This window comes from Squalius cephalus (genome assembly GCF_949319135.1).
Source record: "Squalius cephalus genome assembly, chromosome: 10".
In the NCBI taxonomy this organism is placed as follows: domain Eukaryota; kingdom Metazoa; phylum Chordata; class Actinopteri; order Cypriniformes; family Leuciscidae; genus Squalius; species Squalius cephalus.
Window position 1 is genome coordinate 10,778,253 of NC_137131.1, and position 19,154 is coordinate 10,797,406.

Below are 19,154 nucleotides of genomic sequence, written 5' to 3' on the forward strand. Positions count from 1 at the left end.
AAAGATGAATAAATGGTTGAAGAAAGGATGGAAGGACAGAGACAGACAGATGATGAATGAATGGATGGATGGATGGATGGATGAATGGGTGGTTGAAGGAAAGACAGAATGGATGAATGGATGGATGGATGGATGGATGGATGGATGGATGGATGGAAAGATGAAATAGTTGAAAGAAGGATGGACAGATGGACAGACAGATGAATGGATCAATGGATGAATTGATGGATGAAGAAAGAAAACAGAGGGCAGATGGATGGAAAAAGGTCCAATGGACAGATGGATGGATGAATGAAAAGATGAATAAATGGTTGAAGAAGGATAGATGGAAGGACGGAAGGACTGATGGACGGACACATGGATGAATAGATGAATGTAACCTTTACCTCCTCTCATTTTGGGTGATAGTGCCCTTCTCCAGTTTGGCTGCGATGGAAGCTAAAACTTTACTAGCATCATTAGCAAAATCCAGATCCCGAACTTCAGCCGGAGACACTGGCACTATGGCAAAAGCCTCTTTATCTTCCTTCAGAGGAGACGTTCCTATCTGAGACACAAATACAGAGTGAAGGAGACACACTTCAGAGAAACAATAAACCAATGTTAGTCATACATAGACAGAAGCTGACTCACTCTGAGCATGACTGGTTTCTCTTCCTCTTTATCTATTGGCTGGTTGGTGCTGTGGACCCACGTATTGGTGCAGAGATGCCTGAGCCTCACATATGAGTTTCTGACAGGCACAATCCAAAATACGACAAGTTTAATATAAGTGTAATTAATCAGAAGATGTCACAAGAAGTCACAATCTCGCTGTACCTCGGCACAAGCGAGTCTCCGCCTCTCAGAGTGGTGGGGTCAAGCTCAAAGATTGACGAAATGTCATTGCCATCAGGAACAGACACCAGAGTATACATAACCTTATCCTGAGGGTTACGTGCACGTGCCCGCATCATTTCTTGCTCCGAATCCAGCTGCGAGAGAAACAGTCGATCAACTGTGACTGTGCATTCAAGATGACAGTCTGCTTTGTCTCAACTAATGTGTGTTGAAATGAGTGCAATATGGTAAAGAGACCCTCAAATTGCTCATACTATCAATTCAGAAGCTCAGAAGGTGAAAGGGGAAAAACACAGACACACACAGTCACACACGCTCTCAAGCACACACTCACAGAGGAACGGGACTCCAGGTATTCTTCTTCATAGTCTGGATTTACCTGATCACAATAAGGTTAGAATAATTAGATAAATGTCGCAAGTCACCTTCTCTACTCTTTCTAACATCAAGCTCTCGAACTACACACTCTTTGATTAATTTGCATGTGTGTATGTGTGAGAACTCTTATTCCAGGAAACATATCGGTCTAACCTCTGCAGCAAGGTAATGGCCGGTGGCCAAGTGTTTGAACCTAAAGAGGCTGTTCCAGTAGCCGGCTCCGCCTCTGCAGGGATCATGCTGAACCACCTGAAAAGCATGCAAACATCTGTTTAGATTCCCAAACCAACAATCACACTCAAAAAAACAACTGGTCAACTTCACAAAGCTAAGTCCTTAACTTACCTCTACCTCCCAGAGTGCTTTGCTACTAGTGGCGGAGGTTGCAGACTGGCGCCCGGTGGTACGCAAAAAGACATACTGCTTTTTTCTGTGTTCATCACACGTCAGAAACTTCTCCTGCTCCGCATGAAAAAGCCTCACCACGTCACCCTGATAACATGTATTTCATTAAAAGGCCATTAAAACGCATGAAAGTAAAATATAATTCCTTTAAAAGTAAGTAAATGTCATTGTGTGCATCATGTTTGTGTATGAAACATACTCCTTTCAAGACAACCTCCTGGTTGTCGCTCCATTTCATGAAGAGAACGATTTTCCAACTGGTGGTGCAGTTCACTGAATTCACCTGAGAGAGAAAAAGACAATGGAATAGACCGGTGGTTCTCAACCTGGGAACAGGGGCCCACTATGAGGCCTCAGCTTCCAAAGAGACCTAAATTGTTTTAAAAATTAAAATAAACTAAAACAACAAAAACTCAAGATTTTTTTTATTTTAATACAGCCCCTCATCAGCTGTTTTTTCTTTGAACAACCAGTGTTCCCAATGTCTTATATGAGGTGGCCTAATTTTGTAAGGGTTATTTCTAGATATTTTTGAGGACAATTATTTTAATTACATTTTATTTATATATTTTCCATTTTCCGTTGTTGTGATTTTTATTGTTTTTTTTTGTTTTTTTTACTACATGTCTACATATTTAACTTTAATATCCTTGGTAGAAAGGCTATGGGCCAGATTTACTAAACAGGGCAAATTAGTATGAGAGCGCAAATCCAAAAACGCGTAAATTAAAGAACACAGACGCAGCCGGATCAATCCCATAATGACCAACGCGATCTATCAAGAGCAGCACAAATTAGCATCTGATTTAAGACATGCTTTTTTTGGGGGCGTTAAATAATGCCGCAAATACCAGTAAATTGACTAGCGCAAACCTTAGTAAATCACCTTGCATGATTCATTTCAATTCTCTCCTCCCATAAATTTTGCATCTAAAAGGGAAACTCATATAAATGCATATGCATTAAAATAAAAATAAAAAAGAGTTAAGACACTTTTGTCCAAAAATGAATTAAAGATGCAAAAATATTTGTTTTATTTTTTAGATAACCTGATGTCTCTGACTGAATTAAACACCAACCTTAATTCAACTGAGCAGTGGGGATTTCTGCAAGGGAAGCTCACCTTCCCCTATAATGTCAAAAAATTAATGGTCAAATATGTACTATTGTGTTAACATTTTATTGACTAAAAATGCGTTAGAAAACGTTCATCTCAAAGACGAGTTCGTTCAGAATCATATAGCAGGTCAGCTGACTCGATTTCCTTCTCATTCATTCACGTAGCGTCACAGTGCATTTCCCTGTTGAAGCCCAGCATCCATTGACTTCGATGGGGCTGCTTTGAACAGTTTTTTTCAGTGCTTCGACACTAGACGGTCATTGGATAAATGCTGCGATTATGTCCCGCCCATGGACGCTCAGCGTCTCTGGGGGTGAATGAGGAGTGGGCTGGCCTGAACTCCGGGCTTCCGCGTGATGATTGGAGGGTCTGTCGAAAGGCTGCATCTCCTTTTGATTGACAGCGATTTCATACAATAAAAAGTCGCTGATGCTGAAGCTATTTGAGCTCTGTCCCATCGCGGATTTTTCAAGTGTAGTCGAAAGACAAACTGCTACAACCTATTTCTTGGTATTTGCTTGTCGAATTTGCTAGCCAATTTTCATAATACATTTCACACAATTATACATTTATACCTTTATTATATTATTACTTATTATATTTTTTAGATTATTAGTAGTAATAATTCAAAAAATTATATTAAAATAATTAAAAATATATATTATTTGTAGTAGTATTATTATACTTTATTATATTATTATTTATACCTTTATTATATTATTACATTTATACAATTATTTTTAACTCTGCTGGCCATTGAGAGGACACTGGTCAAGTCACTGGAAAAGACGCCTAGATGGTACGACAGGGTCACAGAGCATTTTCTTGAAAAGGAATGTAGAATTCACGTAGAAATAAATGGAAAATTTTTATGATGTAGGCCGAAAATGAGCTTCCCCTCTTTGAAAGACCAGCAGCCGCCACTGCAACTGAGGTGAGGTCATGTGACGTTGTTTATGTGATGCCATCAAAATACTGTTTGAAATGTTTATCATTTGCATACTACTTTAAAAAACTTTAGGCCGTATCCAGTACACTAGTATTGCTTTCTTAACATAGCCAGAGAGAGGGAAAAAAGAAAGATATGACAAATCCAGTAATATCTGAACTCTCTCTCTCTCTCTCTCTGTTTGTGTGTGTGTGTGTGTGTGTGTGTGTGTGTGTATTTTACTTCATTGCATCCTGGATTATCCACAAGCTGATGGCTACTGGCATGCAGTGGCTGTCCAGCGTTGACAGGGTTTAACACAACCTTATCGCCAATGACCACCTGAATCGCACATTAACACACACAAAACATTACAAGTGGAACTCTAACTAGAAATACACAACAAATCAAATAATCAGAGTTGATGACATACTCACATTGTCTCCTATAGAGCGGAGCTTGTAGAAGGGCTGGATATAGAACCACGAGCCTTCATTCCCTGCAGCGTCCAGCGTCACACGCATGGCGTTCTTCTCAAGAAGAGCCGGTAAGCGCTTATTTACTGTCAGATACTTATTACTCTTCAGATGGAGAAGCTGCAAATATATGTGAGCAGATACACAATTTATTTGACTGCTAAATATTCAGCTTTTCTACATTAAAGTGCTTATAAATGCTCTGTATTATATATACAATTTAAATATTACCGGAAGTAATATTTGTGCTCATGTGTAAATGAGAGATTTACCTGGATGACATTGCCATACTGAATGACTGTTCCTAGAAGCTTTTTGTTCTCAGATTCATTTTGTTTCTTCTCTAAATCAGCAGCATGCTAAACAAAACACAGTAAGAAAAAAAAATGAGAGGGGGAAAAAAATGCAAATGCAATACACATGAGCACCAAAGAATCATGTGACAAGAGCACATTCCGTTTCTACTGCTCTTCAGACTCAGGGAAGTTGATAAATATACTGTCCTCCAAAAAAGAAGCTGTTGGGTAGAAAACAAACTGTGCTCTTTTTAATGACGTCTTGTAACATTGTTCAGATGGCCCACAGAGTATTCTTCACAATCGGTTTCATTTACAAGCAACTTTTCTACATTCTGTGTATATATAAGGTCATAAGCAGAGCTTGAACCAACTGCATGGTGAAGCTATGAAGTCTAGGAGGTCGAGGTGTGTCCATCCGTGGCTTCCTTTCTTTGGATAAAAGATTGTATGTGCTATTTACTTACACATGCAATCCAATCAGATACCACTACTCACAGCATTTAGATAATTAAAGGGTTAGTTCACCCAAAAATGAAAATTCTGTCATTAATGACTCACCCTCATGTCGTTCCAAGCCCGTAAGACCTCCGTTCATCTTCGGAACACAGTTTAAGATATTTTAGATTTAGTCCGAGAGCTTTCTGTGTGATGCGTGTGATGTACAACCCAGAAGCGCTACGCAGTTACACTATGTGAAAAGACTCGAGGCCCAGAGAGAAGGAAATGAATAGTGGAATAAAGTCGTTATTTTTGTTTGTTTTTGCGCACAAAAAGTATTCTCGTCGCTTGATAAACTTAAGATTGAGCCACTGTAGTCACTTGGACTACTTTGATGATGTCTGTATTACCTTTTATGGACATGGACAGTATACCGTACATACAATTTCAATGGAGGGACAGAAAGCTCTCGGACTAAATCTAAAATATCTTAAACTGTGTTCCGAAGGTCTTACGGGCTTGGAACGACGAGGGTGAGTCATTAATGACAGAATTTTCATTTTTGGGTGAACTAACCCTTTAAGCTACTCAAGAGCAAGTATGAATGCATGATTTGTTTTTATCGGCATGATAGGCAACTAATATACCTAATACTACTGGAAAGTTGCCAATTTATCAAAATGAGACATTGAAGTTTTTTGTAAAGGAATGTTTTACATTCTTGGATGAACTTGTTTCTAATGCTACCATAATCTACGAAATACAAATTAATCCAATAAATTTGCTTTAAAAATTGCTTTTTCATTTCTTAATAGTAAATAAGGATTAGAGCTCAAGTTTTGGCTGGTTAGTTTATTATTTGATTATATTTTAGTATATGTTTACCAGTTCACCAATTTTGGAGTCAACTTTTTCCTAGCCATTTTCCTCTCTTTGGTGCCAGGCTTCTCCAATCATTTTGTCTGGTTAAACTCAATCGACTGCAAGACTGCATTCAGATGATCTGCCACCATTCAATCAAAAACCAATGGGAAGAACCAAGTCCCTGCCCTACATTTTTTCCTTTTCCAATAATCCAATTTGATAATAATATGTCCCAATATAGAAGAAAAGATATTTGTTCCAGCTCAGGGTAGTCATTATTGAAGCATTAGGGACTGTGTATGTTCTTGTGGTGCCATCAGCCAATCATTTGAGGTGTGGATAGTGGATACTAATTCTAGACCAGCAATTATGAGCAGCGTTATCCAAGAAAGCGATTGGAATTCCCTATATTTATATAAACAAACAGATCATGTACGTGGCCAGGGGAAGACTAAGCTACACACTCACATGGAGTTTGTTGAGCAGAACAGTATCTGTGGTGCTGTTTCCTCCAGGTTTGGCAGCTTTCCAGAACTGTTTCTGTGCCGAGTATCTGTTCATGGGACACAGTCTGAACAGACAGTCTACAGAGAGAGAAAGAGAGAACACACATTTCATCCCAGCCGCAGACAAGCAGAACACAAGCATCACTCATTACTCTTGTAAGCACATACACAATCACACTGTGTTTAGACACACGCACGCACAGCTTTCAAAACCTGCTGATGAGATGACAAGGTGATCATAAATGGTAAGGAAGAAAATCAGTATGAAAATCAATATGTAAATTCTGTGTCTGTGTGGTTTACATGTGCAAAACTGTTAAAACAGGACTATTCCCTCATACGATCAGAAGCAAAAACATAACAAAACCTTTTTAATAGAACTTGATTAAATAATGAAAGTAAATTCAGAAGCACCTAATATGACAGAAAACAGACACAGACTGTCTTTCAACAGTGATAAGAAAAGAGCTATTCAGACATAAAAGTGAAAATGCACTTCTTTTCAGCAGAACTCCAGTCTTACCAAATAAGGAGAGAGGGGGAGCCAGAGAGAGAGAGAGAGAGAGAGAGAGAGAGAGAGAGAGAGAGAGAGAGAGAGAGAGAGAGAGAGAGAGAGAGAGAGAGAGAGAGAGAGAGAGAATCTCGTCTCTGTTTCTATTTTCTGGAGATTGGGCTGATAAAACACCAAAAAGCTCTAGGGTCATTGGAGGAATGTAGAACACACACTTGTATGAAAACAAGAGTGTTTAAGAGTTTCCCATTACAAAAAAAAGAGCTAGATTTCTAGATTTTTCCTGAGATTAAAGTTGATGCTACAATGCTAAGGTGTTATGGGTGGTTGCCAGGGTGTTGCTTTACTGGTCCTAAGCTTAAAGATTCCACAAACCAATCCCCTATGATATAGCGCGGGTCCCTCCTTCAGTGCCAGTCTATTGTACTATTTTGCTTATTTATCATCTGCCAGATGAAAATCATAAGTTTAATCGTTTTGAAATCAATGCATACCCAAACAAAACAAACATATTCATGAAATAATAGCAATAGAAAATGAACCCATCACATGCTTCCATTTTGCTTTGGTGTGTGTTTATATTTGAAGGAAATAGTACGCATTCCTCTCTGCTGGGGCCCACTGACCATCAGACAATTATCTCTCCTTTTCTTCCTCCCTTCATCACAGACTCAAGCACACTGTGTAGGGATTATTTATCAGCAGGGTTGAGTTATTGAGACATATGTGTTTGATAGAGAAGTATATAAATGTTAAAGGGGTAGTTCCTCATGTTATTAATACACTACTGTTCAAAAGTTTGGGGTCAGTAAGATTTTTTTTTTAAAGAAATGTTTACATTTATTCAGCAAAGAAGCATTAAATTGATCAGGTCACAATAAAAACATTAAAAACGTTACAAAAGATTTTTAATTCAAATAGAATTACACAGTAGTGTAGTGTCTCTCAGATGCACATTCTAGAATTTACCTAAGCTTTGTTCACATAGGTTACAAGAACCAATGGTGGTTGGCATCTCTAAAGTTAAAAATTGCTTGTTTCTTGATCTGCCAAGTTCACATATGCACAAGTGAGAATAAAAGTGAGAATAGAAGATTTGAAAGACTTTGTAAAATGTACTACTTTGATACTTTTATGGTAGTTTTTTGTCATTTTTTATGGTCATTTTGTATGGTTTTGTTGTGTGGAAGAGCAGTGTGAACTTCCTTCAAAGCAAAGGTTGCACATAAGATATAAAATCATATGTGTTTTGAACAACATGAATAAATCATGAGAGGAATTATATTTTAGGACAAACTCTTCCTTTAACATTCAGTGGCCAACTAGTGATGGAAACCAGTAGACACAGATGTAAAAATGTACTTATATACACGCACCCCTACTCATGACGTAGCTTCTCAGTGTCACCGGCAGATGCCTTTTGAGTGATTTGAGTTTAGAGGGCAGTTGGACTCAACCTCACACAATCTTGTGTGCAGCCTTTTAAGTACAATCATTTATAAAGTCCTTTAACTAAGTAGATCTGTGCTTTCTGTGTTGGTAACAATTTCCACAGCAAAGTAAATGTAGAAATTAGATCAGACTGTTCTACACAGATTTATGCGGACAAAGATTTGATTGACAATAATAACTACAAGTTTTGGAAGACAATGCTATAATAATTCCTAAGAATGAAGGATGACATGCAAAATTAAGTGGTTTTCATGGAAATGACAAACTTTTCTCTAGGGTAGCCAACATCATCTGACCTTTGGCTTCAAAGTCCAATTTAAGTAACTGAACTTCCTGTCTTAACTGAAAATAAACCAGCGTAACATCCACACACACACACACACACACACACACACACACACACACACACACACACACACACACACGTTTACTTAGCTATCTAAATGGGGCCATTCCATAGACGTAAAGGTTTTTGGAGATTTGGTCACTACTGGGTACAAATTTGTCCCCAAAATATAGTTAGTAGGCACACACACACACAAACTCACCCCTGAACTTCTTGGGTGGGTTGTTCAAGTCCCCTGCATCTGGTTGAACAACACATCGGTCATCAACCAACCTGAAACCAATGAGAGTGTTAATCTGTAGAAGTTTTTTTTCATTTTGATTAGTCTGAACATCTGTGTGTGTTTGCTTGAGTAAATAATGGTGTGCATTTGTAATTGTGCATCTGTATTTAGCTTTTTTTTGGCCCAAAGCAGCAGCTTACTGGACATAATCCAAATTCCAAGACCAGTCGTCCAAAAAACACACACACATAAACAGGGTTAAACTGCTGACAGCTGGTTATTCTTAACTACACATTAAAGATTAGCATTCAACCACAGCAAACTTCATGAAGTGTTGATCTTCAAACGGTTAGATCACCCAAATGTGCAAAATCTGTCATTAGCTCATTAACTCTTGTCATTCCAAACCTGTTTTACTTTTGTTTCTTCAGAGGAACACAAAAAAATTAGGACTTTTTGCATTAGTTGCTTTTTTCCATGCAATTACAATTAACAGATGCTTTAAAAAAGAATGCAAAAACAAGTCTTAAAGTATCATTAAAGTGGATACATTTGATGATGAGGGTAAAAATTAAGTAGTTTTTCACTGAAAAAATGGCTTTGAAAACATATTTTGTGTTCCATGGAAGAAAGAACGTCACAGATGGGGAGATGATGGTTCAACTATTTCTCTTAAGATTTTTGTCAGCAGAAAACAGAGAGAGTTCAATGTTGAAGAATTAACAGAAAAAGTGAGCAAAAAAATGAGCTGGTTCTGCTAGTTAATCATTTATTTGCTGTAATAATTACTCTTGGAACAAATGCAGATAAAATGTCCAGCTCATAATATTCACTGATCTGCTTTCAATTAACATGTGATTTTTAAAGCATTCCTTAATATCATAACAGGCAGTGTCAATCAACTCACCCCAGAGTGCTTATGAAGCCACTGGTAGAGCCTTCAGCGTAAAGGGAGCACACGTCCCCAATGTGTAGGAAACTTGACATTTTATCCACCATGGCAACCACTCCACCACCTGCAGAGGTCAGAGGTCAAAGAGTCATGACTGTGTCTGTGTACAGGTTTATCATTAAGCAAACAAGCCAAACAGGAGCTCTAACCGTACAAAGACATATAGGTTTACACATTTAAAGCAACACATATATGATGTGTGGCTGGAAGTGTCATTTCCTACAGTACAAAATACAAAAACAAAACAGTTTCAAATAAAACATATAAAAAATGTATAGCTCTGCAGAGCTGTTTAAACAGAATGCTTCCACAAAAACAAAATAAGAATATTCATGTTTAAACCAATTTGATGTCATCAAAGACAACACAATTAGATTAAAACCACACGTGGCCCACTGCATGAACTAAATAAAAACATGTGAGCATTGGTAACCCATGATGCGAAGAAAGACAAACAAGCTGAGGACTTTAAAACTGATTGACCTAAATATACATTATAACACAATACATGGGCCTTTTCACATTCTCAGTTCAAATTTAATTCATCACAAAATGACATTCCTCCACTGAGTTTCGATAACAAGAAGCTGCAAATTACAAGTTGGCAAGTTAATTATTAACTTAACTGACTAAACACTTATTCCAAGTCCAGGGCAGTGGAATACCATACTAAAAATACACATTCAGTGTCAAATTTACAACTGACAAAACATGCCAAGTTAAATCTGAATGCAAATATAAATACAAAATATAACAGGAAGACAAAGACGCATTCAAATTTAAATAAAGAGACTGCTCTTCTGAAGTGCTAAATTAAAATAAAAATAAGCTGAAATTACTGTCTAAAAATACTTTTCCTGTTTTTTTTAAATAAAAGAATACTTCATAAATAGCTGCCAGAATATATATGTATTTTAATTTTTATTAAAGATTACAAGAACTGTCCATTTTGATTTCATGCTGCCTTTAAACACTATCCCTGTCATCCCTAAGTTCACTTAGTGGTTTAATCAACATTAGGATGGGGATATGGAAATACTGCATAACAGAAATGAACCAAATGATAAGAAATAGGTCTACTGTATGACACTGTTTGAGGGCATACTGACTGTAACAGTTCCATTTGACGCCTGTATCATCACCAGACTCTTCCTGTAACTACTAGATTTGATTAACAAATGATTAGACAAGCAAACCGTAAATATGCAGAGAGAGAGAGAGAGAGAGAGAGAGAGAGAGAGAGAGGGAGGGATAGAGAGAGAGCAGTGCGGAGGAGGGATTTGCATGAATCATTTTCGCTCTATCTAACTGCAAAGCAAAAAAGCATCTTATTTTACATGAAAACTACATGCTATTTTTACTTATTGCGTTAATTACAGCTTCGTCTGATGCTGTTGTAAAACACAGAATTCTGGTCCATCTGTTGAACATCGGCGGATCGTCCGTCTTGAAAACAGAAACTGACAACTCATTTTTCTACCCATGTCAACAATGTCAAAACGAAATAAAAAGACAGAAATCCTACTAAGCATGGGCACATTAACTATCCAGCAAAGGCATTATGAAAAGCAGAGTTTTTTTATGAATGCGTGCCCGAAATGCGATTAAACGTACGGCATCATAACATTGGTTTGGACTGCTGCATTAATCATTATAAACAAACAAAAAAAAAAATAAATACCGGCTTAACTGAAACACTTGTGTCTTCCTCGCTGAGTTTGTATTTTTTTTCCCCATCTTTCTATAGGCTCCGTGAGTTTCTCATGGCAGTTTTCCTAACCTAGGGGCGGGTTCAACAGGGCGCGCGCGATGCTCTCCCGCAGATAAGATAAATATTTAATAAAGCATAATTCCTGAACAAAACTCTTATTAGTCCGTTTATTCTTGCGTAGCCTAGATCTTACCTCTCTCAAACGAAGTTGGAGCAAACGTGTCCGCTGTTTTTCCCCCAAAGTTGCGTCCTCTGTTTGAGAAAGTTATTAGCCCGACTCTTCACAGAGTCCAGCACAGCGGTCCATCGCCCCGATGTTCGTCTCTTTTCGGCTTGCCGAGTGACTCTGTAAACGGTGGAGTGCGATGGGTTTCTGGGAAATTGTGTTCCAGCGCTGCCACGCCACGGCTATTTCAATAAACTGCGGCATTCAAGAACTACAAGACCCAGACATTCCCTTTCAATTGACTTAAATAATTTCGTTTTTGTTGCAAACAGTCTAGTCAAGAAAAACTGCATTTATTTACAGCTAAATAATGCAAAAAAGTTGTGGTGACTGGGGAGTGATCATGATACTGCTACATTGTAACATTGCTGCATTGTACATTGTAACAGATCATTGATCTGCTAATACTGTTGTTACAACTTGCCCCATTGCCATTTTAAATGTTATGCAATAATTTGTTTGTGGTTATCAAATTTACCTTGAATAATAATTTTAAGTATTTAATTTAATATAAGTAGGCTATAATGTATACTATAATATGTACTACAAAATAAGTGCATGGAAACAAATTATTAATTTATGTTCAAAGTAGTCCAATGTAGGCTACATAAATTAAATACATTTAATAAAGGCTGAAGCGCGACCCAAAATGAGGTAACAGATTCGGTTATGCTGCCATATCAGATAGACATTAACCAAGCTGTAAATAGGCTACAGAAAAGAGAAGTTTAGATTTCTAAGTTTTGATTAGAAAAGAATGAATTTTGATTTCATTAACCATTAACTAGTCATTCTGTGACCCTGCTGTATGTCTGTTGCGGTTTACATCCGCAAATGCAGAAGAGAGAACTTTAGGCATCAACAGAGTTAATTTGGATCACAATCAAGCAATTTTGTGTGAAATAGAAAAGGGTAACATATTTTGGCAACTTCAAATGTTGTCGGATGTGGTGAACCTGCTGTAGCCTATCTGCAGCTGTTCACATCAAACCAAAATTATTTATAGGATATAAAATAGACAAGATTAGACATCACCAGAGTGAATTTGGAAAGTCAATCTAAGTGAACGAGAGGAGAGGGGAAACAGATTTCGACAGTCTGTTACGCTGCCTTGTCAGATTATGTGACCCTGTTATCTGCTGCTGTTCAAATCAGACCAAAATAATTTCTAGAGTATGAAACAGAGAGGTTTAAAGTACACATCAAGTTAGAAACGTTTAAAGCCATTTTGAGTGAAATAGCCTAGAAGGGAACAGATTTAGGAAACCAATGCTACCTCGTTAGATTCTGTGACCCTGCTGCAGGCTATAATATGGAAGAGAGAAGGTCAGTCAGACATTACCAGAATGCATTTGGATAACATTACATTCATTCTGTGTGATATAGAGGAGGGTAACAGATTTTGGCAGCCTGCTGTGTTCGCTGTCGGATTCAGTGACCATGCTGTAGGCTCATGCAACATACAGTATCATATGTTCACAGGGCAATCAGACCAGGACGCTTTCAAAAATACAGAAAAGTTTAGACATTACAAGAGTGAATTTGAAGAGCTTTACAGATAGTCTGTCCTTATTAATAATAATAATAATAATAACAACTCAAAATGTAATATATCGTTTTATTTATTTGATGCAATTGACAGAATCAGAATTTAATCAGAAAAGTAAAATGCAATCAGAAAAATAATAATGATACAATAATAATGATAGAGCAAGCATTGTACTCAGACAACTTGTCTAAAAATATTATTTCTTAAAGTAGGTACCTGTTTCTCCCCGCCAGTGCACGCGCGCCTGGCGCATTCTCGCACGAACTTTAGCCTAATGAACAGCGACCTCTACAGTCACAGATTTGTCTAATCATCAATTTCAAAACAACAACAGAACTGGGTTTCTAAAGCAAATGTTACACGACATTAAATGGCAGTTATTGTCATTGAAATGAATGGGAACGTAAACAGATAGCTTTAGAAATGTTAGATGAACTCAGGCTAGTAAACTCAATCATTTCAGAAAGACACGTCACCTGACTGATCACATGACCATTGCCGCTTAGCCGGAAGTGCAATTCAACACGAGCAGATTTTAAACTGGTTATGGCATCAATATTGAACAGCTTTGTGGTTTTATTTCTATGCATTGTGGCAGCACGTTGTGATATAGGCGACATCGTGCTCGAACAGAGTCCGCAGTCTTCGGAGTCGCAGAGCACGGGTTGTGGTTGTCAGGGACTGAACAGGGAGGTTGCTGTTGATGTGAGTTATGAAAACAAACTGGAACATCAAGATGATGCAAATATATACTCCAAAACAGCAAATGAAAGTCCACACACGATAGAGCCTGGTGTACGCACTAAGGTAGGTTTATTATCATTATCATAGGCTAGACAAGTAAAGTATTGTTTAGTTAAAGTTCATTGAGGTTAATTGATCATTGAGATAAAGTTAATTTTAAAATAAAATTGATAAAGGGGGCATGGGACCAGTGTGTGTATGTCAATCTCAAAAAAGTAGAGAAAAGCGCAATAAAAATATAAGTAGTTCTATAGATTTGAATGCAATACTCTAAGGCCTGGTTTCACAGACAGGGTTTAGATTAAGCCAGGATTAGGCCTTAGTTCAATTAGGATATTTACTTAACTTTTTAAAATGTTCCTTTAAAAAAAAACATTACTGGTGTGCATCTTGAGACTAAACAATGGCACTGACATATTTCAAGGTATGTCAGTGCAAAGTTGCTTTGAGTTCACTCATAAATGCAAATTCTGTCATCATTTACTTAGCCTCAAGTTGTTCCAAACCTGTATGAATTTAAGGCTTGAAACAACTTGAGGGTGAGTAAATGATGGCAGAGTTTTCATTTTTGGATGAGCTGGCCCTTTAAGACAGCTCAAACATGCATTTTACTCTGGGACTAGGCTTAAGTCTTGTCTGTGAAACAGGACAGAAATCTTCTATAGCCATATAACAACTTTTTGTGTGACATTTACTTTCATTATATTGAGAAGAACAACATTCTGATTTAAATAACTTCTCATGGAGGAAAGAAGGTTATATGAGAAAAAGACATGATGATAAAAAGTATTTTCATTAACTATTGAACTATTGTTTAGTCCCACCCACTGATCTGTAATAGGCCTGTAGGGTGAGTGGGTCCCACCCCCTGGAATAATGAGGAGCTAGTGTTTGTAGTCTCATACACTATTCAATGAAATGTGACTTCCTGCTTATAATGACGCAAAATGACGATTTTTACGTCATTATAAGCAGGAAGTGAAACACTTAAATTCTTATTTCTCCCATCTCAGGGAAAAATAAAGGAAAAATCCACGACCATTATAATATATGACTGGTTTTCTAACAATACAAAGCTTAATGCAAATGGGTGAAGTGTCCCTTTAAACGTTTAACAAAACGGCCACAGAACAATCTGAATGTTGTGTGTGTGTGTGTATGTGTGTGTAGCTGGTGCTTCTGCAGGGAGGTTGGTTTATGATGGGAACGGATGACCCAGGAATACCACAGGATGGAGAGGGACCGCAGAGGAGAGTGAGGCTGGACCCTTTTTACATGGAAGAGCACGAGGTCACAAACAAACAGTTCCAACACTTCACCAACCAGACAGGCTACATCACAGAGGTACAATTTCATTTGCAGAAATGCTTCTTTTTTTTAACCCAATAACAATACTCTCACCTACAGTGTTACCAATTCACTTACTTATTGTGATTTAACTTGGATATTCTATAATCTTTTCACTTTTATTTTGCCTCTGTCCCAACTTTTTTGGAGTGTGTTGCAGTCATCAAAATTTACTGAATTAGCTAGTTTGTATTTACAAGATGTTTGTATTTACAAAATACAATTAATTTGGTTAATTTTTATTTGTACTTTTGTTTGTTAAAGGTTCAAGAGAATTAACGAATCACAGATTGTTGATGTTATAGCATTTTACAAAATGTCCCAACTTTTCTGGAAATGATGTTGTAAATACTATCCATTTACAGGGCCATAAGACAAATAATCAATACTCATGCTAGCTCAAACGGCTATTTATATCTACAGGCTGAGCGTTTTGGAGACTCGTTTGTTTTTGAGGAACTGCTGAGTCAGGAGGTGAAGAGCACTCTGTTACATGCGGTGAGAAACGTCTTTTTCTTTCTGTACTAATGACCAACTGGCTGCTGGTTATACATTTTATTTATAATGTTTGTAATACATAAAAAAAATTGTCATGCTGCAGGATTATTATATTAATGACTATTAGTACATAAATACGAATGATCTGAAGAAAGATCAAAAGAGACTCAAAATTGTAAAGAAAAAAAAACAGATGTGATGACCAATTAGAGCATCTAAAAATATATACTTTCCGTTACATGTATATATATTTTAAACCTAAAATCTTAATGTTGAAAAAAAAAAAAGTCCATCCTATTTGTCAATACCAAAATATAATTCAGTGTAAAGTTTAATCAAAATGAATTCAAGGGGGGCCAGGGAAAAGAATGTCTTAAAGACATAGAAAAACTTAAAAAATGAACTACAAATATAGTCAACTTATGTTATAGCCAAGAATAAACAGTACTGGCTGTGCTAGAGTTTGCCTTATGTTTATTTATGGTCAGTAGGTGGCTGCTGCTCCTTGGTGGTCACCAGTGAAAGGTGCAGACTGGAGACATCCAGAAGGACCAGATTCAACCATAGAGCACAGGTAAAGAAAATATATGTAAGCAATATCACATGAGCAAGCAGTGAATGATTGCAATACAACGCCAACTATACTGTATACACCGATTATATGCTTATCTGTTTTTAAGTCATATACATGTGTAGAAGTCATATTAAAAATAATCTCTGTGTTTGTATCTAGGATGAATCACCCTGTTCTGCATGTGTCATGGGCTGACGCACAGGCGTACTGTCACTGGGCCAAACGCAGACTTCCTACTGAAGCTGAATGGGAGTTGGCCTGTAGAGGGGGACTTCAGGATAGGTGCGTTTGTGTCTGTGTTTTGTTCTCACTTTTTGTCAATTTGAATGTATTTTTTAACATATTCTCCCTCTATCACTCTTGTTAGGCTGTACCCATGGGGAAATAAACTAATGCCTAAAGGGCAACACTATGCTAACCTGTGGCAGGGAGATTTCCCTAAACACAACACAGCAGAGGACGGCTATGCTAACACATCACCGGTAACGCTAAGAATAAATTAGCTGACAAAATACAAAAGATACTTATACATGTAAATTGTCATAATTTTTTCATATAGTTTTATTTAAATTTGTAGATATTTATAGTAGCCCTTTATCCTGATTTACAGCTCAACCCTTGTGTATTTGATTTGAGAGAAGAGAAGTTATTTGATTTGAGAGAAGCAGATGTTTAGCATGTACATTGGATATAAAAAAAATACACACCCCTATAAAAGCAGCATTTTTTTAATGTAAAAAAGAAACAAAGATTAATCATATTAGAACTTTTGCACCTTTAATGTAAAAATTAATGCCACTGAAAACCAAAGTGACACATTTCAGAGAGGAAAAAAAAAAAACGATCAGCATAAGGGTTCACACCCCGAATTAATACTTGGTTGGAGCACCATTTGAGTTTATCACAGCACTCAGTCTGTTTGGAGAGGAGTCTATCATCTTTACAAAGGAATATTTTCCCACTCTTCTTTGCAAAAAGGGTTCAGGGCTGCTTTTCTGCCAAGTTGATCATTGAGGCCATTGGTGGCAATGGTTCTACGATCTTCTTAGATCTGTTAAATTTAGAGGGCATCTCCCGTGCAATTTGTTTGTAGCCCTCACTCAATTATAAAGGAGTGTGCACACTTTAAATTATTTTAAGTATTTATTTTGATCTCTTTTCTCTTAATTGTGTCAGTGTGGTTTTCAGTGGCATTCCATAGGCTATATTTTTACATTAAAGGTGAAAAATTCTGATAATTATTTTCTCCCACTTTTTTACAACACTGCTGTTTTAACGGGGGTGTGTAGACTTGTGTAAATACATTTTAAGTGATGTCTTGGGCAGGTGATGTCATTTCCTGCCAATGGCTTTGGTCTGTATGACATGGTGGGGAACGCATGGGAGTGGACGGCAGACTGGTGGAATGTACATCACAATACAGAAGAGAGATATAATCCTGTAAGGAAACATGCACATACATCCACGCTTAAAAAGTCTTTCTTTATACTCAGAAGGGAATGTTAACCCATTATACTAATGCTACAGATTTTTTCCACAGAAAGGACCAGAATCAGGGACAGACAGAGTCAAGAAAGGAGGATCGTACATGTGCCACAAGGTAAAACATACACAAAGCCATCTACTCTATGACTGACAAACGGACCTCAGGGTTATTGAGGCTCTGGGATATTTTATGTCAGATAAAATACTGCTGGAAGTACACTACCATTCAAACGTTTGTGGCCAGTAAGATTTTTTTATTTTTTTTATTTTTTTTATTAAAACTTTTGATTAGCAAAAACTGATTCGGTTGATCAAAAGTGACAGTAAAGACATTTATAATGTTTCAAAAGATTTCTTTTTCAAATGAGTGCTGCTCTTTTCAACTTTCTATTCATCAATACCGACCCCAAAATTTTGAACAGTATTGTAAAGCTGGTCTCTACATATTTAGTCTGCACATATATCCACCTAAGTGGAAAACACAACCTCCATCTGTAAAAACAACACGCTTATTTACCTATTTAACATTGTTGCCTCCTATTGATGTATGTTCATCCATTGCACAGTGGAGTTCTGAGGATCAGACACAGTATTTTATCTAACCGTCTTACTGGTATGTCAGCGGTATTTAAATGTTTATTTTGTAATAAACCACATAGCTTGTCATTAATTAGTTATGATATGCTGTGATTTGTTTGAACATGGATTTTTATTCCTATTTTACACAGGCGTTTCATGGAACATTAGGTCATTGATATTTGAATACAAACTCATTGAAAAGTAATGGAAATGTATTTGTAGAAATAGATATGAACCCTGAAACAAGCTTTTTTTTCAACTTATTTACTTACATGATTGTAAAGACATTTTTCTCTCTCCGTAGTCTTACTGCTACAGATACAGGTGTGCGGCCCGTAGTCAGAACACCCCGGACAGCTCTGCCTCTAACCTGGGCTTCCGCTGCGTCTCTGACGCTGATCCATAACCTCATCATCAGTTCTCTCACTGTCAAATGCTTGAAGTCTTGAGGAATATTGAATTTTATGCAAATAAAACTATTTGTATTTTTTGTACAATTTGGTGTTATTTATTTCAGTTCTTTTATTTCTTCCTTTTTTGTGTAATTACAGAAGGTATTGAAATGTAAAGATACGCGTAGATTATCACTTCAAACTCAAATTTAAAAATGTAGAAAAAAATCTGTGACCTACAATTTATTGCTTAACAACAGACTAAAAGACGTGTACAGTTTTGACAGTTGTAGCTAGGGAGAATGTGTAAT

The 19,154-nt window shown here is 37.1% G+C and overlaps 2 protein-coding genes across 5 annotated transcripts in view; one reads left to right on the plus strand and one right to left on the minus strand.

Annotated features, from left to right (window-relative positions):
* Positions 1 to 11,769, minus strand: part of itpr1a (inositol 1,4,5-trisphosphate receptor, type 1a) — a 32,389-nt gene extending 20,620 nt beyond the window's left edge. For 2 of the 4 annotated variants that reach the window (XM_079884546.1, XM_079884544.1), the window contains exons 1-14: positions 11,643 to 11,769; positions 9,694 to 9,802; positions 8,766 to 8,836; positions 6,217 to 6,332; positions 4,420 to 4,506; positions 4,109 to 4,267; positions 3,915 to 4,013; positions 1,823 to 1,906; positions 1,564 to 1,710; positions 1,372 to 1,467; positions 1,175 to 1,219; positions 820 to 974; positions 634 to 733; positions 387 to 547 (exon numbers count right to left, since the gene is read on the minus strand). In XM_079884546.1, coding sequence (XP_079740672.1) covers positions 387 to 547; positions 634 to 733; positions 820 to 974; positions 1,175 to 1,219; positions 1,372 to 1,467; positions 1,564 to 1,710; positions 1,823 to 1,906; positions 3,915 to 4,013; positions 4,109 to 4,267; positions 4,420 to 4,506; positions 6,217 to 6,332; positions 8,766 to 8,836; positions 9,694 to 9,785 — 1,412 coding nt within the window. In that variant the 5' untranslated portion in view covers positions 9,786 to 9,802; positions 11,643 to 11,769. The remainder of the gene's footprint in view (positions 1 to 386; positions 548 to 633; positions 734 to 819; positions 975 to 1,174; positions 1,220 to 1,371; positions 1,468 to 1,563; positions 1,711 to 1,822; positions 1,907 to 3,914; positions 4,014 to 4,108; positions 4,268 to 4,419; positions 4,507 to 6,216; positions 6,333 to 8,765; positions 8,837 to 9,693; positions 9,803 to 11,642) is intronic. The other 2 variants (XM_079884547.1, XM_079884545.1) reach the window with 1 other exon arrangement.
* A 1,929-nt stretch (positions 11,770 to 13,698) lies between these two features.
* Positions 13,699 to 18,948, plus strand: sumf1 (sulfatase modifying factor 1). Its single transcript, XM_079884646.1, has 9 exons — positions 13,699 to 14,031; positions 15,139 to 15,312; positions 15,739 to 15,813; positions 16,305 to 16,387; positions 16,547 to 16,669; positions 16,755 to 16,869; positions 17,714 to 17,827; positions 17,928 to 17,987; positions 18,756 to 18,948. The coding sequence occupies exons 1-9, from the start codon at positions 13,771 to 13,773 to the stop codon at positions 18,855 to 18,857; spliced, it is 1,107 nt and encodes a 368-aa protein (XP_079740772.1). The 5' UTR covers positions 13,699 to 13,770; the 3' UTR covers positions 18,858 to 18,948.
* Positions 18,949 to 19,154: the final 206 nt, after the last annotated feature.

What these genes read in the sequence shown, in the direction of transcription:
- sumf1 (XM_079884646.1), top strand. Translation starts at nt 13,771, where the DNA reads ATGGCATCAATATTGAACAGCTTTGTGGTTTTATTTCTATGCATTGTG. An exon ending in AGAGCACTCTGTTACATGCG is followed by an intron (nt 15,814 to 16,304) that starts GTGAGAAACGTC and finishes TATGGTCAGTAG; the next exon opens with GTGGCTGCTGCTCCTTGGTG. An exon ending in CAGAAGAGAGATATAATCCT is followed by an intron (nt 17,828 to 17,927) that starts GTAAGGAAACAT and finishes TTTTTTCCACAG; the next exon opens with AAAGGACCAGAATCAGGGAC.